Genomic DNA, 25,967 nt, shown 5'->3' with positions numbered 1-25,967 from the left:
AGGCTTCCTCCTCAAGCAATTTAGTGATTTGTCAAAATTCAGTGCTTACAATTCAATACTGTACATAAATCAGTTCTTTGTTCTGTCTTGCTTGTATATATTTGTTTATTCGATTAGCATAAATATGACATCGCATATGGTTTACATGCATTGTAAATACTCACATGCACGATTTTATCCACTTATTTCTGATCCTAAAAAAACCGATGTTTTTAAAACGATTAATCTATTCACCCTTACATGCCTAACTGTGAGAGCACTGGGCAAGCAAGCGGAAAGTTACGAGTTCACATCCTGGTTGGGGGTCGACTCCCACTCTGTGGGAAAGCAATCGTGGTTGTTCTTCGGCGCACTGGCCCCCATCAGGGGAATGTGGAATTTCCTTCACTGGCTTACGCTTGCAAAAAAGCGATGAATCCTGGCCAATGCCGATTCTGGCAGAGAGCACTTTCACTGCCGACTTCCCACAAAGGGTTACTCGTTTTATTGACCCATGATGTGCTGATTTGACAACCAGAGGAGGATTTGAACTCGATGTGTGCCGGTTGTGAGTCGAGCTCTTTGACACTGTCACCTGCATGGATAACGAAGACATGCCCATAACAGGTACATGTTAAGGTTAGCTCACACATTGTCAAGATGTCACAGGTGCCATTACCAGAGGCGATCATAACTCCCACCCAGCCATGAGCCCATGACCCAAGAAACATTTTCTGTGGGGAAAACAAAAAACCCCGCACTTTCCCAAGTGTCAAGTCACACTGGCTTTTTCAAAGTGCTCAATGTCGACTACAACCTCTTGGGCGCTTCCTGTACCTCGTTTTCAAATTTAGTCTGATCTCACCTGCTTTGGTTGCACCCCGAGCCAGTGGTGAACGTCCCACGTTCATTTGGAAGTAAAACTTGTGTTTAAGTACGAATAAATAATAAAAAAGAATAGTCATGGAAATGAAGTGCATATTGGATATGTTAGAGCATGGAGGTTGCTGACCTCGGAGGATGATGACTGAGGATCGAGACTAACGATGGAACATTTATAACAATTTGTATTTTACAAAGTAAGGCCCACTGAGCTATATAGCTGTTTTTTTAGAAGCGACCTGGCCACAAATGATAGCTCGCTAGCTTAACGAAGTGGCTTATCACGTGGAAATTTATAGCAGCCACATACTCTAAACGCGTGTTTATAAATGTGGAGGGGGAAACCAGAGGACCCGGACATAAAGCCACGCGACCACAGAGAACATGCAAACCCCAAATATACAGCAGGCATCTAGAGTCAGGTTCGAACCCACGACCTCCTGTATACCAGGTGAGGAAGTTGACATCTCGCCACCACACAGATGGAGCAACAATAATTTAATTATAATTTAATAATAATGTATTTTTATTTGGTGCCTTTCATCGAAGGTTCACAAAAGCACTGATCACAGAGCCATGGGATCTCCTCGTGTGCATGGAGGGGCATTGATTGTTACATTGGGGGAGACTGTGATATGGCAGACAGTTTGGGGAGGCCTTCCTCCAGCAGTGGATAGATCATGGCTTACGTGAAAAAAATACTCAAAAACACATCCCAAGCAAGACCTTGCCTGATCAAGCCTCATTGGGCTTTTGCGCGTTTGTTTTTTTGTATTCTAACCCCTCGTCGTAGTGAAGTTGACAGTCTCCACTTGTCGGAGGAAGAAACTTAATTCTTTACCTTATGTCAACGTAACTTTTTTTCACGTCACAGTTGTCACCATAACTCGCGTCGAAAAAACTCAAGTCAACAAATGCTATTGTATGAAAATACCTACTCGGACATCCATGGGTGTATAATTGCACGTACATTATGAACTTATTCTTACAATGGTACTGTATACATAATTTACAGGTTTTTTTGTGCTTTACGAAGGCCTTCCCGTTGCTGTATTTTGTTGTTAGGATATTTGAGCTTCACCAAACTGTTCAGTGTGGATTGGTTAAGGGTGGAGCCCGGCACCGGTTTAGATATCACTCTCCAATGATGTTAGCTGTGGCCTAAGACTCGAACTCAGGTCGCTGGGTTCACTGCACAGTGAGCTTAAGCGCCGTCGCTGAATCAAAAGGCATAAGTAATTTAATTAAGTAATGTATGACCCTTTGCCAATCTACTGCTGATTAGTGAAGACATAGAGCCTGAGCGATATGACCAATGCAGTACTGTAATGGGAAACATTCGATATCGGCTGAAGGTCAGATATTTGTCGCCACCGATCTAGACTAGCGGCAGGGAATTGAACTCGGCTCTGTCATGTCCACAGCACTGCGCCCCTAAACCACTGCACCACAGCTGCACCCATTGTTCTTGTTACAGTATTTACAATAGACAAAAAGCTCAACAGAATAAAAGAGATCCTGGGCTCGATGTGAAGCAGCATATAGAGCTGTCGCATCAGTACGCCGCTCGTATTTGCATTGAACTGTTTCCTTGTCTCGGCGTGCTATTTAAAAGCAAAGCCTGGAGCAGCGGCAGCCCCTTTCTGCGACGATGATTTTGGGGGCGCTGCCTGGTTGGGGCTTCTGAAACCGGCCCCGGGGTCTCTTACCGGGCACATCCAGTTGAGCGGCACCGAGGCGGGCCGAACCCCGCGGTATAATCACGTGCATGCTCCGTGAGTGAGCACATAGATTTTACAGGCAGCTGGAGGCACAATATGGACGGCTGCCCTTGCTCTTTTGAAATTCTATACTGGGTATAGCAATCGGTTGTAAGCGTGATTAGTCTCAGTGACAGACCTTTGATATCAACAAATGTCAGACGGACTACGGTACAGACTACGTATGCATTCTTTTTTGTCCACTGTTGGATGAGGGCCTCCCCACGCCACATACTCGACTGTTTCTGTACTGCTAGTTATTCATAATAAAGGCTTTTGGGTTAGTTAGTTATTATTTGCCTTATCTGGCTGGGTAGCACTGCAGTTCACAGTCATATAAGCACTCAAATTCAATCTTGATTGGTGGGTCTATTCAGTAAATCAGCCGTCCGGAGTCAATTAAACGACTATCAGTTTGTCAAACGAAACTCAAACTTGGAAATACTGTGGAAAAACTGGGCTTTGTAATGGGAATGTGGAATTTCCGCTGTTGGCTCAAGGTGGCCAAGGGAAATGATTTGGCAGCCCAATGCCGATTCCAGCAGGGTTCTACTTGGATTTTGAACGTACTTTAATAATGGTCTGACATGGCTGCAGAAATTTGGTCACGAGCAAATTTTTTTTGTACATATATTCCTAAAACGTCTTACAATGGAGAGATGCATTCTTGGAGTTAATTTGAGAGACAAAAAAGGAACACATGGGATTAGAGAACATACACAAGTTAGAGAGACATTGTTGACTGTTAGTAAAAGTGGGCTTGTGCAGGACCCGTCACTAGAAGTGATGAGGATGGCCCCGATGGTCAGGAAAAATTACGGAGCAAAGCTGAGGAACAGAATGCGTCCAAGAGAACGGCCACTGAGAGGAGACGGAGTGATGAAATTCGCTTTTACGCACGCACTGTACTTTTATTCACCGATTGTAGCTCACTACTCTACGGGATGTCTGGCAAAAAAACCCATTACCAAGCCGCAGCGTGTACAAAACTCTTTGGCACGTATCGTGACGGGTACTGCAAGATCCGACCATGTCTGTCCAGTGCATTAGCTTCTGGTTGCCGAACGAATACATTATAAGGTCGCACTCATTATATACAAAGTGCTTGCCACAAATTAACCACAATACCTTGTGATCTCGTCAAGGAGCATAAACCATCACGCAAACTCTGGTCATCCTGGCAGCGCAGCGGCTTTTGGCTAGCTATTGAACAAAGACGGCCGTCACTGCATCTCATGCTTTCAGATGCGCTTCTAAGGCAGTCTGGAACGTTCTTCCTTCTGACATAGGGATGCCACAGGAGCCATGCACTTTTGAATCTAGATTGAAAACGAATTTCTTTAGAACTGCATTTTGTGTTTAGTTTGTTGAGCTTCCCCTGCACTCCGATCAGCACGGTTGGTTACTTACAGTGGGAAACTTCTATATACATTGATTGAGTGTACAAGCTTAAAGCCAAACCGACATATACTCTAACGTGCATAGACTTGCCCATGGCAGCTTTTATCATTCATTTGTTTTAGATGATACAGAACAGTAGGCGGTAAGAGTGATTTTACGCACAGCATGTGGAATAAACTACACTTGAACAAAGTAAAGATGGTTAATAAGTGTGGTTTGATGTTTAATGGCCCTGAATGTTTTTTTTTATTTAAGAGCCAATTTTCTCTATTGAGTTAAAGATGTGGATTGATAAATTATATTTGCACATGACAGCTTTTGCCATGTCAAACCATCCGATATTGAGAAGTGATTTGCACAGTCAGATGCAATCAAATACTCTACTACAATCCACATTGGATTTAAAAGCATATACTGTCCTGTAATCTATTAGGAATGTAACAATGCATTTCCCCCCCCTTCCCCTTTGCATGATTCAATGTATCTTTGTGACCAGGGTCTCAGTTGGAATCTAGAATTGATTGTTTTTAACATTGTGGTGAATGTAGTGGTCTCTTGTGTTTGCAGGGAGACGTCATATAAACCCATTATGTGCAACACACATGGATAAAAAAACAACCCCTTCAATTGTGACATGGTTAATTCCGTGAGCTTGTAGATACTGTATGAATCGATATGTCGTCACATCCCCGTAGGTTGAAAACGTTTTTCATCGGTTAGAAAAAGAAAACTCCGAAATCACGTGGCCATTTGCTGCTTGCCAAGGGCACGTGATTGAATGTTTGAGGGAAGCTGCAGTGTGCACGAGTTCCTTCGGTGCTGTTTAAATTAAGAGTGGGAGAGTTGGTGGTGGCGGAGGAGAGAAATGTAGGAGTTTTCGTTTCAATATTTAATAGGGAACTATTTAAAAAATGTGACATAATTAATGGTTAGACCCACGTGAACTGCAACAGCAGCTGTGTTAGCGTGCAGATTTAGTTACGAAACAGTGTTTTTTTTAATGAAGTTATTGTGTAACGTTATAAATAACCCCACAATGCCCACCGCATTAACTTTCATGCCGAAAAACATTTGGCCTGCCATTGCCTTTGCCTTAACAGTCTCCCAAGCGCAAGAATATGACGGAGAAAATCAACATGTTGGCGAATAGATTTGGCCGTTAATAGTATTGAGAACTAGCACTGCCACATGCATTTGCCCAGGATGTTACTTCACCGCGCCCTTGCCCTCTTGAACTTACGGCGTTGACTGTGCGATGACATCATAAAGTAATTCAGCCCTGTATGGGTGACGTCACCACGTCGAAGCCATAGGGCATTGTTTAAGGGACCATGCAGAATGGGTTTCAATATAAACTGTGAAACCGAACCTCCGCATGATGTTACCAATACAACGCGAGCCGCTCTTCTGGATGATGTTGGTGTCTGTTGGTTCGTGTTGTACGTTATATTTCGTAATTTGGGGGGTGGGGAAAGGTGACATTTATGGGTACGTCCTCGCCAAGAGAGACATTTTTACCTATTTTTTCGTACGACGTACCATTTGGGAGATACAGAGTGAGACGACACACATATGCACACTATATCCATATATACAGGTACGGTTTTTGGTACCGGTACAACAACAATGGGCCCTGTGTTTTGTTCAGCAGCAAGGACTGTGTTTACCGTGCATTTGGCAACACCAATGAGGCAGCCCGTGGTGCCAGAGCGGGCCCACCTTAGGCGTCGTCGATACCACTTACACTGCAAATTCAATGGAAGCTGTAAATGATTACGGTGAACGCATTTTGGCGTGCCTTTTCTGTACCGGGGTTCACCAATTTTAATACGTTCTTGCTTATACAGGGGGTGCGATCCATTTGCAGATATGCTGCTAAAATAATGGGGAGAAGTTGTAGAGAAAAGTGACGTTGTTTTAAAGGCTAGACACGTGTTTCCTCCCAATCTCAGTACTGGACGCCTGTGGAAAAAGGCTTCGTAGTTCACCGGGTGCTTACAGCTTAAATCCACAATATATATGTCTACCTTTTAACATTGATATATGGATTAAGAGGACCAGCATGCTACTTTTTCAAGCAAAAGGCCAATGGTTTATTTTGCATAGACGACACAATAGTCATGTGCTTTTTTGACGCGTATTTTGGGTCTAATTTAAGTGTACGATACAGAGTCATCGCTTTAACAACGTTCACTCACTTTTTGAAAAGAACATGAGTGGGTCATTAGAATTCAGTGGGATTTCTATGAATGATCGCCCTGTGTCGGTTCAGTACAATATTTTCGACGAGCCTGCGAATTTCACGATTTAGTACTGGCCATTGCAATTACTTATTAATATGAATTCTATTCCATAGGGGCACCACAGATGATATGCCAGGTGTGGGCTGCGGTGTGGTTGTCAGAACTACAGAGTTTTGTTCCATTAGATATACATTACAGAGTTGGTAGAAAAAAACTATTACATTGAATATACATTACAGGACATTTGTTGTGTGCAGTATTCTAGTGGTAAAAGATGCCCATTGTTTATTTATTTAGGTACAATACAACACCGATAGTCGTGCCCCTGCTCAGACACATCCAGTATTACGACACTGTGTTTGCGGAAGATTTCACTGTACTTTAATCTCTAGGCTGTTTTAGTAAATGTCGTATCCAGTAACTGTTGTTTGTAGTTTACATTTACATAAATATCTGCTATATTGGCTCACATCGCTGCATGCAAACACAAAACGTATGCACACAAACTTTGATACCGTGCAGCAAATATCACATTAGAGTTTTACAGTGTTAAGAATTGTGTCTGCTTTAGTTTACAGGTGAATGCTTGTAATTCAAGGACTAACATTGAAACAAAATGACAGTTATAGGTTATTGTGTATCCATTGTCATTGGGCCATGTTTTAGTTCACTGCTGGACGAATCTCTGCCCATGTCGCTGTCATCTCTCACGATCCTGCAGTGCAGCTGTCCACCGAGCCACCTGGACACGAGCTGATTTCATTGCTCCATCTTGTGTTCAGGATACAACAATCTCAGATGCTTTCCATTGCTTGGCTGTCACTCCGTCACTATTCTTGACCTACCGGCCATCATCCCTTTGACCCGACATACCCCGCCCCCAAGCTCACTTACTCTTCTTAACAGTTTGAAATTGTTTGCCAATTAACCTGTTCCTCATTCTGTCTCTCGGTGTAATTCCACGCGTGCCCTTCTGTATTGTTCGTGTGGGTACTTTTTCGTTTTTGTCCCACGGAACCATGCTTCTGAACCCAATATTCATCGTAGGTAGTATCCATTTTTTTTCTGATTTTGTACGGCTAATTTCACATTCAGGTGCTCAAGCCAGATATGCAACGATTGTATTATTGTACAATGATACACAATGATTGTTGTTGTAACTTTTTGACCCGCCCCTATTGGATGTCTGTGAAAAAGAGCTTCATGGATCATTAGATTTCTCCAGGATAATTCAAGATTGTGATTCTGTCTCTTAAGAATTAAGAAAAATATGTCAGGTTATGCAAATCAAATTGCTTTCCTATGTTTCCCAAACGAAAAGTTTCTCTTCACAGTCACTACTGGTGTTGAGTTGTGATTTTTCGAGTCATTTACTGTAGCTTTCTTGACTTTATCTGCAATTGGTGTTTTCAGTTCCCGGTTGGACGAAGGCCCACCCCATGCCATGTCCGTCATGGGAGTTGTTTGACCATACTTCACCCCGCTGGTCAGCACGGTTTTGGTTAAGGTGGCGGTGGGAGGGGTGTGCCCTGGACCGGTTCAGATATCTCTTGCCACTGATGTTAGCTGTGGCTGGGAAATGAACGCTGGTCGCCCAGTTTTAACGTGCTGAAAGAGTGGGAAAGTTCCTCAACCCCCCCCCCCCCAACCATCTCTGTACACATGGGGACGACACAGGTGAATGGCATTAAGTGTGGGTACTCCTCACTTCTTCCAAGATGTCTGGCCACCATGGAAGAGGAGGCCAAATACTCCCGCTAGGAGGGGCTTTATAAAGCTCCCTTCTAAGTGGAGGCACTTCCGCCAGCAGCCATGCGAGAAAGTAATTCGAGAGGCCCCTGCACCTTAGAGTGATGTAGAGTCGAGCAGGTTTGAAACGCTGCTGGTAAACCCCACGGTGTACAGTCCGTCCAACGGAGCTGCGCTATCGCGAGGCGTTAAGGAAGCTCTCGGCGAGTGGCTCAACTGGCTCCGCAGCATCTCCTGAGCATTCCAGTGTGAGGTGGAGCAGCTGTGTCTCAGCCCACAATCCACCACCCGCCCGCCGCCTATGGGATGTTGCAACCTGCACTGGCTCGCTCAAAAAAAAAGCACACACAAGCGCCAGCATCGTCAAGCGTGTGCGGTTGAATCCGAATGCTAAGCGCCTGTATCTTGTCGCCAGTGATCGACCTACCGTATATGTGACGACCTATGACCCTTTTGGTTTGTAAATGATTTTTTTTAGCCTTGGTCACAAAAAAGTACAGTATAACCCTAACCCCAGTGTATCACTGGTAGATCATTAACGAGAAGAACACCGCATTGTGGCATGTGTTTTGGCAAATTCACTTGTGTGCTATTGAAATGGAGTGGTGGGTCATGTCCTACGTTATGAACCCGGTGACCTAAGCTCGATTCCCGACAACAGCTAACATCAGTGGCAAGTGAGGGGGCCCTGGGCTGCCCCTTGATCCACCTGCACCACCAGGCGTGCATTGCGGTCAAACAACCGCACAAACGACACGGGTGAGGGGAGGCCTTCATCGAGCAGTGGATTGCCAAAGGACTGTCTCAATTAAAAAAAAACAATAAAGATCCAGCTATGTTATCTGCCTATCGATCTCTACATTACTTTCTGTTGCTTTTCTTTGCCTCTCAATCGACTGGTATATATTTGGTCAGTGCTCGTCTCGAGTCCCTTTGTGTTGTTTTAACCCTGCAGTGTAATCCGTTTCTCTTTCAACTCGCCAAGCGAATTGTGTTTCATTGCCAACCTTTCGCACAAAGCATGTTGCTGCAGCCGCCTCTATAACCCATCTGACTCACCCCCGAGGGCCTTGTCATCAAACCTGATCATATACAAACCTGATCGCTTACTGATTACATACTACAGTAAGGGATTCGTACAACTCAGTGGTCAACCTTTCATCATGACCCGCATGGCTTGTGGAGGAGTCCTTACGAAAGCAGTTGATTGACAAAGGGGTGTATGTTTGTAATCATCAGTTAGTATTTATAAAATATATTATTTTCCTGCATGGTCGGATGAGTAATGTGGCTCGAGGACTTGTTGACATGCAGGTGATTGTACAGTTGATGGCCTCAGCCCTTTAATACAACATATCACATCGTCGTTCATTCTAGTGGCTCATAAGCATTACACAACTTTAGTCTGAACACATGCCATTATTGTAATTTGTTGTTGAAGACACTGAGACGTTTCTTCACCAGATTCAGGTGTGTGCAATAATTCCACCCATTACAGAAATGTTTTGCAACGCACTGTACCCAGAACACATTGTTAACAGGGGTTATCTTATCTGGATTATCTGAATTCCTTATCTCACCTGGTAACAGGTAACTTAGCATGAGCCAGCATGTAAGGGTAAACATAATCATTAATCACTTACAGCACTTTGTCCATCCACTGCTGTTTGAAGGTCCTCCCCACATATCATTCATGGGAATTGTTTGACCATACTTCGCCACATTGGGGGGGCACCCAGGACCGGTTCAGTCATCACTCCCCATGGATGTTAGCCATGGCTGAGAATCGAGCTCAGGTGGCCAGGGTCATAGCACGGTGCCCCTAGCCACCGTGCTGCCATGGGTCATTATCGTTACTGATCTAAAATAGTTAATTTATTTTAACCATTATTGAGAATCAATAATTAACAAATGGTGGCACAGTAAAGCCAGCACAGGGGGGAATATGTTGTTTGAAAGGTGGATGCAAGAGAATACTTATTTTTGGGAATGTGTAAAATTCTTATTGTTGAATGCCCATTATTTATCCAGACAAAACTCACTGAATCTCAAGACTGTTTCAAGAACATCCTGCATCTTCAGTGTGTTTGACCAGGTCGACCGATGAGCGTTAATAATAATGATGGTGGAAAAGATTTGTTTTTGTATATAGCGCCCTGTACGCCGAGGTGTCTCCGAGCTCTTTACATGACATCTCAAGTACTGTTTTTGAAAGGGCACCCCCAGTGGCAGCTGCCCCTATGGGCATAAGTTGACTCAGCACCTGGCCTGAAAACGGGCATTAGTCTGCGGCTACAAGGCAATGATAGCACGATTGGCTACGTATGGTGGGGAAAAAGTTCTAAATACATACATTTGGCAGATTTGAGACCGATGCAAATACTGCACCAGATTGGACCCCACAAGCAGTGGCCAACATGTTGATGGCTGCACTTGTGCACCCATTGACCTGGCTGCATTTCTCACAGGAGGTCCTTCCCTGTCAGGGGGTTGATGTACAACGGTGTACACTTGCGATGGATCTTTGGTTTGGGTTGGAATTTGATGGCCCGAGTTTTGTAGCAAATTAGACAATGCTTTGCGAATGGTACCTACCGATAAGGTGACGTCCTGATTAGATGCTCTGATTATTTTTTATTCGACCGTGAATAATGGAAATGACTTCAGCAGTCACGATTCAATAATACACCAATCAATTCCTTTTTCTCATATTTTGCAATGGGTGTGATATAGCTATAAGATTCACAATATGATTCGTGAATTGATCATTGTTTCTATTATTTCATAAAAATACTATGTTAACTAAAGCTTCTGTTATTTATTCTATTTATATTTGTACGATTACTATGCAAAAATATAAATACAAATTCGTATTGTATTTGTATTGTACAATCATTAATGTTAAATCTGGATAAAAGGACTGATCACAATTGTAGCTGTATAAATCTGGATAGGATCGGATCTATTCTGGATTGGTTCATTGATCTGATGCGAGCCACGTGATCGAGTCCAATAGAGCTAACCCGTGCATCGAAGCTACAGCAATTTACAAATGACCGTCGCCATGGCTGGGAATTTAGTTGGTTGGACTCTTTGGCTTGGTTACTGGTGCATATGCGGCACTCCTGTCATTGGGTGGCCGATGTCTTTAGGCGAGGCCACAGGTTTAGGGATCGCTGGGTTCTGGTGAGGAAGTGGTGAACACTGGGGAGTTGTCTTGAGACTTGCCCTCCTCAGCACTTGTCTAGCCAGGGTCATGAGGCACTGACATCACAGCAGCTGGATATGTCCGGGCTAAAACACGTCTGGGTATCTGTGAGTGTGCGCACACCCACATCCATGTGTGTGTGTACACAGATAGAAGGAGAGATGAACACAGTGCAGAATGGGAGGTGAGACCTTAAGAAATGTAGAGATAAGAGGTGGTGAGAGGGAGACAAGGAGATTGGAGAATGTGTGCTCAATACATAACTCAGCATGTCCACACACAATTTGTCTTGTGTTGCAGCTGTTAATTATATATTACTTATTTTAATGCAGAGAGCACACTTTCCCTCTATCAGTATGCAAAACTGTACAATTAAGCTCCTGTTTTCTTTTACCCACACATCTAAAAGTGGACTGGTTCTGTGAAGCTGCATGGTCCTTGTTTATAAAGGCTCCCGTTTTTTTGTTGTGGGGAATTTTACTTATATACTGGCGTTGGTTAATTTACTCATAAAACAGCATACAATGACCCACTCTTCTTGCAGAGAGCCCTGTGGGAGCTGTACCGCCCCAAAGGAAGCCGACTGTGTGCTTATTGATACACACAGCCGCGTGTAACCGGCCACAGTGTAGACCGAAGGCATTTTTCTGGACGCTGAGGTGAAGGAACACATCCTCTTGGACAAGTGACCTCCCCAGAGAAAATTCACTCAAGTGCATTTTTAATTCACACGTTCCAGGAGAAGACACCTCGATAACTGGCGCACTGTTGAACGAGTGCAGGTGGGATCCAGGAGATCGTCTACTGTGGTCGGACTGAATTATGTCTTTGCAGAAACACACGAGGTTGTGTCTTTGTGAAGAGTGATGTCCTGAGAGCGGTCGGGGACTTGCCAGCTGTCCATTACCTCTGCAGTCTTGTTATCAATTAGAGATTAACAAACACCTTTTGTAATAGACCAGGCAAAAGCACGGTCATGACGGAGTCTCATTTTGAAGGGAGGTCTGGGTCATAAGAACTGTACGGCATGCAAACCTACATAACCGTTATTGACTCTAGAAACCCATTGACACCAATTGGTGATATTGATTGAATGATTTTAGTTTGCCATGACCCGTTGAGACAGCGAACCTCTTTTGCAAGAGCGACCTTGGGTCATTAAGTGACAGTGTGCATGTTTGGATGTTGCACTTCTTTTGCACTGTGCATTGCCAATTGTGCTCATTGGAGGTGCGGGGGAGGACAACATACAAAACACTAAAAGCAGTTTTAAATAAATTAGTTTTCAATCTATATTTAAAGAAAGCAGTGTGGTATGCAGTTTAGGGGCCGTCCATAAATGACGTCACGCACCTGGGAGGGGGGGGGGTCAGACATTTGTGACGATGTGTGACGAGGGGGGAGGGGTGAGAAATGTGACGTCACATCAAAATGCGCAACTTTAAATAAATTTAGACAACACGTTCTACTTAATTAAATATACTTTATAAATGTTTTCTCCTACAACATCAGAGTGCAGCGGCACATTAAATACGCACTACAATGACAATCGTTCAAAGCGATTTGAAGCATGTTTTATTTTTTGGGGGGGCAGAGCTTTGTGACGTCATATTTGAGGGGGGGGGGGTCTGACTTTTTGTGACGCCGTGTGACGAGGGGGGGGGTCAAAAATCGTCCAAAACCGCGTGACGTCATTTATGGACGGTCTCTTAGGCCTGAGCTTACAGAGCTGAGATGTACAGAAGTTCAGCTGCAAATCAGCAGTGGATTGAGATTGTAAGAAATCCGATGGTGCTTGATTTTCCCTGTACATTTTCCCCAATACATTACACCACGTGGTGTATTTGGCTGTGAGTAACAGAATCTGTTAATCTCATATCACTGCCCATCTGATCACACAATTCAGTACGTTTTACAGTACAGAGTTCACGAACTAGCACTCTTACCTTACCTGCTTGGATAATAGAGTCTGCACATTCCAATGTCTGATCCTCATGAGGGCATCACTGTTGTTATTTTTTTAAAGCCCTTTCTCAATTCACTGCTGGATGAAGGCCTCCCCATGCTTTGTCGGGGGTTGCTTGAACATGCTTCACGCTGGTCAGCGCGGGCTTAACGAAGGGTTACCCGGGATTGTTTTTAGATCTCTCTCGCCACGGATGTTTGCTGTGGCCAGGAATCAAACTCAGGTTGTTGAGTATGTAACAGCGTGGGAACTGCTGCACCACCACTATACCCCTATTATATTATTATGGGAAATCCTTGTTAATCTCTCTTCTTCGTAGTCCTACCTTTTGAGTTTGTACTTTTATGCACATTGCCCTCTGTGTTGTTGCACCGACGGATCTCCGTGCATCGCTCATAAAAAAAAGTTATAGATTTAAGGTCCCTGCCAACTGCGCATTTGCTGTTGATGTTACAAGCGTTTGTGCCCTGCCGGATGGCCTTTATTGAAGAAAAAACAAGAGCAATTAAAAATGTTCCTTCCTCTCATTCTTAGCACAGTGGTGTAATGTTGTGAAGAAAATGTTAAAATAATTGTCATACCTGCATTGGCCCTGGGTGTACAAGTACAAATAACAAAAGCTGAACACGCATTGGTCAATAACGCTGCGCTAAAGAGGAAAGAAACGTATAACAGGCCAGGTATTCGGCAATAGACCTTCTTCACAGCAGAGAGATGAATGTGAGTTTGTGAAGAAGGGTTGCTGCCCATGACCTTGCCTATTGTTTTCTTCAGGGCAGTGTTGCTGTTGAAGAACGTGTTGAGTTTGTGTCTCAAAAAAAGTGTACTCTGTTCGCATAAAATATTTGTCTCGTGACATAAATGCAACGGTGAAGTTGAAAAGTCAGGCCAGTTTACAGCTCATTTATAGCCACAATGGACCTTGCCCCTCAGTCAGTAAATAAACAGGAGGCCTTCCCATGCCTCTTTAAATAAAGCAATAGATGATATACAGCGCAGAGTGGCGAGTACCAGAGAGAGAGGGGGGTGGGAAACTCAATATTGTGGGAGTCAGTGATAACACTTAGTAATGCATTACTTGGGCACGTCAATGCAAAAGCATTTTTTTCATGGGATAGTTTTTTTGCCAGCCAAACTCTATCGACAGTCAGCCTTCCCTTATATGGAGAAGGAATGCGATATTTTTTTTTGCTGTTCGGCTCCTGCTTGCCTCAGGCCACCCCCATCTGCAGGAGGCTGTGAGGAATGGCACGCCTGCTCCGTTGTGGTGGCTTGCAGTCAGTCGTATTCAAGAGTTTTCTGCTTGACTCTTATAAAAAAAAATGTGCATTATCAAAGCTGGTGGGGGATGGGGGGGGTGCGATGGTTAAACCGAGTATAGGGGAGTGTGCAGGCGGCCTTCTCAAGGTTTGTGCCATTATTGCATCAATGTGCAAATACAATTATCTATGGTACCTTTTTTCCAGTATCATAATGATCAAAAAAGAAGAGACTTTACTCTTTACGGCAATACCATAGAAAGGGTAAAAAAAGCCTGTTATTCTTTTTTTGCAAATGAAATAGTTTGAGACCAAAGATCGGATCGAGATCGGGTCCAGATTCGAGTTGAGATTCGATTCTAATTTGTCTTCTTTTTTCACCGTCTTTGTGGTGGAGTTTCTTCTGTATTTGGTCTTCTTCATGTACTGTATTGTTCACTCCGTTAGCATAAATGTAACTTTAGCATAAACTTGCATAATCCGTAAGTAATTGATCTAACGCGCATGATTCAATGCATGCATCGTGAGAGTAAGCACTTCTTCGAAGACAAATTATTTCCACTGCCATTAAGATGCAATATTTCATGTTTATGATTGGTTATTCTTGGACTCCATAATGCTCTATTTGAGTAGGCGTTTGTGTCATTGTAATGGTTATTTGGGTAATTGGGTATTGAAGCATGTGAATTGCTAATCAGATGGTTGCAAGTTAAAATCCCTGATAGGTACCAACTGAGCCTATCATCTATGCAGGATCGACAAAATTTGTACCACTTAATAAGAACCCAATATTGGTTATCCTGCCAAAAGGTTGGCCCAGACCATGGGAATATCTATTTTCTTTTACGACCGACTCGGGGCCTTCAGTGGAGACGAGTGCCCTCTGCGCTTTTGGTCAGGGAGACACTTTAACTTGCTTTGATTAGCTACAGCATTTGAGATAAGTGGGGGTGATCATCTCTAAAATGTGCTCATGATATTGGCTTTTTGACAAACAAATCTGTTTCAGAACAGTCCTGATTGAGGAGGCTGGCTTTCTTTAGCCGAAGGGAACAGAGAATGGGGTGGTGTCGGTGGCACATTGTTATGAACCCAGTGACCTGAGTTCGATTCTCAGTCATCGGCTGCCCCTCTTCACCAACTTATGCTGACGAGGTGTGGGGAGGGTGTTCCTTCATCTAGTCGTGGATTGATAAAGGGTGGTAAATTATTACATATTTAGAATTAAAGGAGTAGAGGATCTTTATAAATGATGTCCACTCTCGGGGAATTGTGTCCTTCCGTTGCTGAGACGTGCGCCCATTACCATCAGTACGCACAGATCCGCATTTTAACCCGAGCCTCAATTAACCCGAGCCTCAATTAACCTGAGCTCGTGATGTTAATGTACCATCGCATTTTACAATCGCTCGTTTTAGGGAAAGCGCACTTATATTGTCCACGTGCAATTTGCCGCATGATTTATCTCCAGAGCAAATACCGTTGTGTATGCGGGTAGTGGGAAATTCCAAGCAAAGCTGCAATCTTTAAATCGGCGAGTCCACTTTTTTGGTCGCTACAGTGGTTTGGCTTAATGCATTAAAAAAAACAAATTAAAATCTAGTACAGTACAGCCTCCTCCTTTTTCTGCCTGCGAGTTATTTCAGTTGATTGAATCACCATTTACGCCCTCCCACACCTACAGTTATGGGGGTCCGCTTAAATGATCCACATTCCATAAATCACTGTATTGTGTCTATACAGTACTGTACTGGTTGCATTATTGTTTACGCTTTCAAACTACGGTTGAAAGTATTTTCAGTGTGTAATAGCTCTGTCCATCTATTCTGTCGCAATAGCCATGTCTATCTATCTGTCTGAATTGCTCTGTCCGGCTACATGTCTCAATAGCTCCTGTCTTGCTATCTGTCCATCTCTGTGGCTTGGGTGGGGGGGGTCATTATAATTTTAGTAAAGATGATCAAATATGAACCAAACTTTCCTACAGAGTTGTGTTGCTTTTCGGGGCATACCCTATTGAACACCGAACAAATTGTTCAAAGGGTTGGCCAACACATGGACACACAAACAAGAGCAACTTGGAGTTTATGTGACACCAGCCAATGCACCCCCCCCCCTCTCCTTGCCATGATGTCTGGACCTGTGTCATCATCTTGCCACAGGCTGTGATAATGTTATCAGCGCTAATTAAATTACTCCTGGGGACGATTGCACATCAGAAACATTACAGAATCCACGCGTATTTGCATGTTTCCCCCCCCACCCCCCATCTTATTCATTTGTTGGCGATCAACATCCAATTACATTTCAAATGCCGTTTTGTAGCAGCATCTACCTGCAGGAAATATTTCCAGGATAAAAGTCCTAGAAAGAGGACATTTCGTAGATGAACATTCTCTCATTACTTCTCGCCTTTACAACTGTAACGCCACTCTTCTACGGTGTCCCATATTCCCTTATTTTAAGGTTACAGATGATTCAGAATGCCGCTGCCTGGCTCCTCACGTGTACGTGAAGTCGTGATCGTATCACTCGAGTATTGCTGCAGTCTCTCCACTGGCTTCCTGTCAAGTCTCGGATTCACTTAAGGATTGTAGTGATTGTTTCTAAAATTATTTATGGTCTTTACCCAGTCTACTCATATCACTTTACTCTCTGGCACGTTTTTTCCACTACACCAATAAAGTCACCCTTCATTGCATGGGAGGGGGGGGTCACCCTTTCTCGGCTTGTACTCCTGATGTCCTAGAATTCTCTCCCTCTTGAACTCTGCGCAGTTGAGACTCTTGCCCTTGTCCAAGTCAAGAGCTAAGAATCATTTGTGCTCGTCTGCATACAGCTAAAAAGTAATGTATCCTGTGAAGCGTCTGGTGATGCGGTTGCATTTGGAAGCTATACTAATGTCAATGCAGTTATATTCTGCAAAGATCAGTATTTTGGACCAATAATCGAAGCTAAGTTGAATTAGGCATTTGTTAATACAGTTTCACACTGTACAACACATGACCGTAATTTATGGTATAGTTTTCTTTGATTCCGTTGAAACAAACGGTGTTTGTTTTATCGTATATTGCTGTGGGCGGTCACACCATAGCTCATTTGAAAATGTACCGGCTCTACTTAACAATGAAATACTTGTTATTTTCTTTGAATTGGAACATGATCCCATAAGTAAATGTGCACCCATAAGTAAATGTGCACACATGCGCACGGCGAGCACAGCCTTACATATGAGACGAGAAAATATCCGGAAACAAAAAGGAAAAGTGTTTTTGTGCACCGCTTTCTCTCGATGGGTACTGAAATAAACACTTTACCAGTTCTTACGCTTAACACAAGTCCCACTGATTTCCAACGCCCCTCTTAGCTTCTTGTCAACAGGTGAGTGAATAGTGTGCAAGCGATGGCCCCATGTCCTTTGCGGAGGAGAGCGTCAAAAGGTTTAGTAAGCGTATTGAGATTGGTGGTGCAAGATGTGCATGCAGTCTCAGAAATAAAAAAAATGTTGTTTTCTTTATTATTTCCTGCTATTATTTTAGTGAGGGGTAGCGGCAGGGGGCATCTATAAATGAATTTCTATATTTAGCAGTGCAAGTCGTTAGTTGTCCATGACAGACCTCAAGAGTCTGGGAACTCAGCGGCTGAGCCGTAGTCTCTGTTGCTTCACGTGCGTGGTCACGCGTAATGTTTTTCCCCACTTTCGGGGTTCGCGGAGGCGCCAAACCTTTTGTCCCGAGATGTACCTCGGCGGAGCGTACGCTGGGGTGCGCGGTTCCGTAGGGCCCCCTGCTTGTCATCGATAAACTCTGGGAAATGCAGCGGTGTCAAATTGTCCCAATAATTGCCGAGACTTTTGAGACTCTTGGCTGCCCCACCACGCATTTGTGCTGCTTCTTGGTTTGGACTGAATGTGCTCGAGTGAAGTGTGGGGAGGCTGAGCACTTGAAACATTGGCCTCATTCTCAGGAGCACCACTCAGGGGTTCTGTGATGTGTAGTACACTTTCTAGACTCCGGTAGGACACGTTATGTATGCACTGTTTAGAGCTGTAACTGTTGACTATTGAAATAATGTATTAATCTGTTGGTTGTTGATTCGATTAAGCATGGAATAGAATAACACATTTCCATGTGGTCTACATCTTTGTCCATTTGCTTGCGGCATCTCTCCGTCACTTTCTTGGTCTTCCTCGGGTTCTCTGACCAGGTGTACATCTTTGTATACAATCCTTAAACCACACATGAGACTCATAATATTCTTTATATTAAGCATTTCACCACTGGTCATATATCTTGTTGGATTTTTCTCTTCTTCGTTGGAGAAACAGTTCTTTGGAAATTCATTCGGTTTGTCAGAATTCCAATAACATGTTTCCTGTGCTGTATTTGTTTTACTCCATAAAATAGCAAAGATTTTCTCCAATGCAAAAAAAACATTTTATTGGAAGTGTCTGACTAACTGTATAGATTTTCAAAGAATTGTTACTCCAACAAAATATACAGGAGGCCATGGGTTCGATCCCTACCCTGATGCCTGTATAGTTGGAGTTTGTATGTTCTCCTCGTGGTAGTATGGATTTTTCTGCGGTTCTCCGGGTTTTCCCTCCACATTTAGAAGCAACATGCATTTTCAGTATTTGCCTGCTGTAAACATTTCCACATGATAACCCACTTCGTTCACTGAGCCGTCATTTGTGACCAGGTCGCTTCTGAAAAAGAGCTACATTGCTCAGTGGGCCTTACCTGGTAAAAAGAAATCGTTTAGAAAAAAATGTAGTTTAGTTTACAATCCACGACGCCTCCTTGTGTTCACGCATACGACACCCTGCAGCGTATGCGATGATGGCACAGTCCCCGTGCCCCAACTGGCGTGGTGCGGTGGGGCGGTTGTGTGTCTCAACCTCTTGGTTGCGACGCCGGGAAGCGGCCGTAGGCTCCAGGTTTTGGGGGCATAAACACGAGGAGAGTCGCGATGCCACGACGCACGGCCGTGACCGTTCCGGCTCGCCAGCCAGCTCGAGTGATTGCCCCGAATTGCTTAACTTCGAAAGCTGTGTGGAGAGCCCACTGCCCGGCATGCCCAGCATTTTACGCAAGGCAAGTGGCGTAGCCGTGCCCCCTGGGTTTCTGTAAGTACAGTGTTCACATAGAGCCTCTTGGTGTCCCAACGGACGTAACAGGTTTTTTTTTTGCTCTTCTAATGATTGAAATGAAAATGCGAGACTGTTGGGTGGAGCTGTGCTGTGAATCTGCTGACCTGAGTTCAATTCCCAATCATGGCTAACATATGCGAAGAGTGATATGCATGTACGGAGTATGTATGTTGAACCTCTTTCGCACCGTACGTAGCCAACCGTGCTAATCGGAGGTGCGATATCTGAACCGGTCTTAGGTTGCCCCTCTCCACTAAATAATAAGAAAGCGTGATCCAAACACCATCCACCATCGTCAGGCAAGCAGCTCAAGGCTCACTTGTTCAGGCAAAGCATACGAGGGACGGTGAGCTCCAGATTCAAACCTCCCGAGTTCTCGATGGAACAACACGTCCGATTCGTGAAGTATTCCGTGCGTTTAGAAATTGTATATATATATTTTTTTAATCATTATTATAAACCCACACTAACCAAGCGTGGTCAGTGTGAGAGCACAGTCATTAGAGAGAGCAAGAGGATTACCTAAAACGTCACTAGCAATGGATGCAAATGAACTGCACCATGCACAAACACCCATTGCGGGGCTTTGCTCCCTTGTTTGAAAACAATTAGCAAACAAACCAAGGTCCAATGACAGCCATTTGTTCCAAACGGCAGAAAGGAGAATTTGTTGAGGGTTAAAAGCAATAACGAATCTTCAAGTAGTCCCTCCTTTTGGAAAGTGGCTAAAGTGCTAGTGTCTTCAGCAGAGGCTTTCCCTGAACGTTACATTCAGTGTAAAAATGTAGCGTCGCGATCATGTATGGAAAGCCTTTTTAATTTGGAAACATAGACGGAGCGAACCACGTGAAAGGTAATTGGGGTGTTAGGGGTTTGATTAACGCTCACGTAACAGTGGTTTTTCTACACGCACACTCACAATAATTTACAATCATCTTGGAAAGGGAAAATTCGGACACATTATATACACAGAGGGTATTCATTAAAACACGTCGAGCACAATGAATGGTTTAATGTCTTAACATATTCATAGGTGCGGACAATGCGGTGTTTAAATATTAATGATAAAGTTTTATGAAACTGTACACTTATCTGCAAGCCTACATCTGGTTTGTTAGACCAGGTGTGACAAAGCCCTGTTTTCATTCCAATGTAGTGCAATGAAAACAATTCCATTTACGATATTTCTCATGAACGGCATGAATACTAAAAAATATCTATACCTTCACAGCCAGGGTACACACAGACAAATAATAAAAACCCCAACATGGACATAAACTGTATTCTCCAGATTATGACCCACTTTTCTCCCTCTGTATTTTTAAGCAAACGTATGCATGTTGAACTTCTTTTGTGCCACACGTACCCAACCGTGCTAATTGGTGGGGGGGGCGAGGGAAGGACAACAAACTAAACAGTAAAAGCAGTTCTAAATAAATGAGTTTTCAAATCTCGATTTGAAACTGCATTGCTTCGCTGGCTTCCTAATTTTGTAAGGAAGAGCATTCCAGACGGCCACAGGAAAGCGCGCGGTGCAGTGACCGTCTTTGTTCCATGGCCAGCCAAAAGCCTCTGCAAGGCTGACCGGAGCTCGCGTGACGGGTCATGCTCATTGGCGAAATCAGCAAGGTGTCCTGTGGCTCATTTGTGGCTCGCACTTTGTGTGCAATGAGTGCGACTTCATAATGTATTAATTCGGCAACTGGAAGCCAATGCAGCTCGGCGAGCACTGGACGGACGTGGTCGGATGTGAAATGTTGGCAAGTGTGTCTCGTCCAGTCCTGTAGGTGTGCTCACGTGACCAGATTGGCATCACTTTATCAGCAACGGGCGCAAGTTCGTGGACATCTCACTTTCCAGAGCATGTTGCAATCCAGAGAGTACAGTGCATACAAAACCACTGGCAAGATTAAATTGTGGGGGGATTGTATCTATGTTTTTTTTTATCTGCAATACTCGATTATCGAATGTAAAGTACAATTTAATTCAGTGGGATTGAAACATTTTGTGGCTTTCTATCGTCAAGGCTTATGATCTGTCACTTCTTCACGACAGTGTGGTATACAGTAGACTTTGGACTGAGTGTATATGACCGGGAAAAAGACCTGCTGAGCTGTAGATGATGTCATGAGTGACCAAGCTGAGCCATGGTTCACCTGCTTAATGAGGGTTGTATCCACGTGTGGCGATGTGGCGTTACGCTTGTGCAATTTCTCATGACGCCCTTTCATTTTAGTTTGCTCCGAGGTGTGGTGTAACATCTGCAACCAGAGAATAAGGGCGTTGGAGAAAATTGTGTGCCGCTTGTGTATTACAGCTGGGCGTGGTAATAGAGCACATGAGTAGGCCATGAATTAAAATGCCGGTAGGCCCCCAGCGCATCATCTCTTGGAGGTCAGGCAATTAAGTACTACCTTGTAGGAGGTCAACAGTGGTTGTCCTGTACGAAAACTGGCCTCCCTACATAGGAATGCAGATTTTCTGCTGCTGACTAATAGTCATCGCCTGATGACGCGACTGAATTGAGGGTGGATTACAATCCTGTAAGTGGATGGCAGGTTGAATGGCTCCCTAATGGTGTGTATATGTGCGTGTGTGTGTATTTGTTTGCATTGCTATTCTCAGGGCAGCAAAGAGCGCTACCACTGGCAGAGCCACAATGTCAAGCACAGCGGCGTGGACGACATGGTCCTGCTGCCCAAGATCAGCGAGGACGCCATCGTGGACAACCTCAAGAAGAGATACATGGATGACTTCATCTTCGTATCCTTCAACACGACGGGCCGGCGATGGCTAGTCAATCCTCATGCCACGCGCATGCCACCACACGGCATCTGCTCACTTTATTTGAAATCTTGTTCAAACACTGCGGGACAATTGATACGATGGATCCAGCCGAAATTCACTTAATTACTTACATTTAGTAATTGTTTTACTATTTTGATGGCGCTAACAGCATTAGTTTTTAAAAGCCCTGCTTTTGATGCCAACAGTTCTGTGTATGCACCATACGTAGAATATATAATGTGTTAAGAAGAATCAAACCGCGGCCATCCATTGTAATTATGCTGATGTATGGACTGGAAACTAATGGTCTCGTTGTGTCTATGAGATAAAGCCCTTGGTGTTGATAAGCGTTTGGTTTTAAATAATTCTGCATCATGTTTATATATATTGGCAGTTTGCCTATGGTGTGTTCAGGCTACTTATTTATGGCTTCTAAGAGTCGTTTAATAGTTAAAAATTGGCACTCTAATTTTATTGACAGGCAGTGCATTACGGCAATATAGAGTGCTTGATCAGGCTTTTAGTGTGAACGTGCATGTGAAAAGATAGTGGATTAATGGCTTTTAGGTTTGTATTATGTCTCGCCACACATGGTGTGGTTGCACTTGAGCCGGCATCACAGCAGCTTGTGCTCTGTGTGCCGCCCTACTTGTTTCCCACAAGCTGAGCACGAAGCCACACTGCTTCATACACAGCATGGCTGTTCGAACACACGGAACTTCTAATTTTGAAAACGATATTTCACTCGGAAAAAAATCACTGGCCTGGTCACTTGTGTTAGGGCGGTCGGCTCGTAAGCTGTGAAGGGTCGACTCTGCTGCTTTGTGGGAAGTCAGTACTGCAGTCGACAAATTTCCCTCCACCATGGGAATGTGGAATTTCCACCACTGACTCAGGGTCACCATTGGAGATGAGCACCGCTCCACTGCTGATGTGAGTAGGGAAAGACTCTTTGAATTTACCTTGACCTGACCCAGGAAAGCCTTGGCTGAGTCTGAAAACTTTTTTTTTAGGAGAGCTCTGCTCAGGTTGTTTGTCCAAAAACTACTTTGTAGAATTTTGTATTGCTAAAGGACACGCACACATCCGAGAGGATAATGGTAAAAAACAACAACACTACAGCCTACTTGTTATACCTCCTCCTACAGGCACTTTGCTGGCCCTGCAAGTGGGTGTCATGCAGTGATCGACCAACCCAACCTTTACATCCCTGGAATTCAGGAACGCAGGGCAATTTCTTGTAACCTCTTCATAGAAAGTGTTTTCCTTCAAGCTCGTGCCTTGTGCTTAGACAAAAATATATAAAAACTTTCAATATTTGCTTCACTTTCTCTCTGAAGGCATTTATTGTGGATTTGTTTACATTCACAAATCAGCTAACCCTGAGGTAGCAGCTAAAATTTTACGTTGCCATGGCAGCGGTCAGTTTATCCACGGCACACCCGCATTTGACTTCTTAGAAAGGAAGGTACCCATTTTAAATACCCTAGGAGGACGAATGACCAGCATTGAACTCCCAAACTTTCAATTGTGAGTCGCGGACTCTAACCATGGTGCCGCCTGGCCAGGTCCCTGCGGTGTTTTCGTAGCACGTGGTCGTGCGCTGGGCTCTACCGATCCCTCGGGGCCCTGTCAGCGCCCGCCTGCTGCTCTTCTTGCTCAGTAGTGCAGTGAGCGCCAAGGCAGGCGCCAGCTGATGCTTATTAAAAGTTCCTAGCTCTTTTTTTTTTGCACCGTGCCAATGAAACGAATGGCAAAGTAAAGAAAGTCTCCTGATCTACCTGTTAATCCAGAATCAAAGCTCTGCAAGGCAGTTTTTTTTCTTTGAGATGGGTGTCCTAAAGAAGAGCATACTTGTACCTGAGATTGTGTTTGTCTTGACGCCACTTACCCCCACCCCATCCCTCCAACATCTGTGTCAGAGAGGCTTGCTGTGTGGGGTTTTTTTTTATTTCCTAAGAACGGAAGATCGACTACTTTTGAGTTCACTGGCCCTTATTGGAATGACAAAACCTTTGTCAAAGTATCTCCAACAAAAACATACCCTGACTGTGCATATTGGGCAGACATTTATGAAACGTGATATGGTACCAAATGTTGCCTCTGGCTTTCCACGCTGTGTGCTGACTAATGCTTCCATCTGGTGGTGTGCCCCCCTTCCTCAGAAACTGTGATTCAGCAGAAGGGAATGCTGCTTCAAACCCACAGACTCTCCCTAACGGCTGCGCAGATTTCATTAGAGCTTGTTTAGAAGAGGCTTTTTCATCGCCTATTTTTTGTTTTTGCATATTTCCATGCCTGCAGTAATATAAATTCACGTATGCAAAAATCATGGAATAATGCCCTTCGGGACAATATAAAATGTTGTACCATGTACAAAAAGTCACGTGGTACCAGCAGTTACCATATTCTCCATACTATAAGGTACACGCAAAACATGTGCTTTAAAATACAGGAAATAAAAAGTGAGTCTTATAATCCGGAGAATAAAAATATTGTTGTTCAGTGCCCCCAAGGCTAAAATTTGCCCCTTTTATCAAACCACATCGAGTCCCCATAGTCACCCAGTGCCTAACAACTGCTCCTCAGTTGCCCCCACCCCTCACCCCAATAACCCACTGCCTTTAGTAACACAAATAATGGCATAGATTTCATTGCCATTCACGCTGTATATATTTACATTTTAAAATAACATTAAATGCCAAATGGTATCATGGATTCTACCGGCTTTGTTTTCAGTGCGTGGGCACTGTTGTTGACAATTGCAGTGAAACCCACGTAAGCTCATCTCAGCCAATCACAGCAGCAAGGGTTGGATGACAGGACAGAGGGATGAACACACGCCTCGGGATTGCCCGAGTAAAAACTCTTATCCCTGACTCATGTGGCTGGTGGATAAAATCATATTTGTTTCCCATGATGTGAAACCCAGTGACGGATTGTTAGCATGAACAACAGTTCTGCAACAATGTGTTTTTTGTTATTGTTTGCACCTAGCCTGAGTGATATGAGCATTAATGGGAAACACTGATGATGGTTTTGAGTCCATCCTCTGCAGTCCAGAATGTGTTGTATTCAGGTTAAAATTTAAATAATAACACAGAGCCTTTTGTTAACCCACTGGTGGATGACGGCCTCCCCATGCTATAAATGCAGGTGATAAATGCTTTTCGACCATACTTCACCAAGCTGGTCAGTGCGGGCTATTATCCGCGGCTGGAAATCATACTCAGGTCGCCGGTTTGGTAATGCGCAAATCACTTGGCCATCACTCCTCCCACGTTATGATGGGCCTTACGTAGCGAAAACTACACGAGCATTTAGCACTGCAGCTGTGACAGATTCAAAAGAGAGAGAGAAAAAAAAGAATGAGAAAATAAACTGTAGCGCCAGCTCACGTGAGCAATCCAGACTTTGTATGCGAATGCACATGCTAAGTTTGTCAGAGAGCCTTTCCTGTTTTCGTCTGATTCCGCCAGCGGCCTGGCAGCATCCAGAGTGTGGATCCAATGTCAGTCGGCGAGAATCCTACCGCAGCAGCTGTGTGTGGCTGCGGTCTCCCAGACACTGCAGCCCAAGGA

General features: G+C 44.1%; 1 protein-coding gene across 1 annotated transcript in view; it reads left to right on the top strand.

Moving 5' to 3' along the window:
- LOC116938511 (unconventional myosin-Ie-like) overlaps positions 1 to 25,967 on the top strand; it is a 113,162-nt gene that overhangs the window by 22,903 nt on the left and 64,292 nt on the right. The window contains exon 2 of the mRNA XM_032945662.2: positions 22,225 to 22,362. Within this exon, the coding sequence (XP_032801553.1) occupies positions 22,225 to 22,362 (138 nt within the window). The remainder of the gene's footprint in view (positions 1 to 22,224; positions 22,363 to 25,967) is intronic.

This window comes from Petromyzon marinus, chromosome 1, assembly GCF_048934315.1.
Source record: "Petromyzon marinus isolate PM22_M1 ecotype Great Lakes invasive population chromosome 1, UKy_Petmar_22M1.pri1.0, whole genome shotgun sequence".
NCBI lineage: Eukaryota > Metazoa > Chordata > Hyperoartia > Petromyzontiformes > Petromyzontidae > Petromyzon > Petromyzon marinus.
Note: the sequence above shows the minus strand (reverse complement) of the source record. Positions and strands in the feature narration are given on the sequence as shown.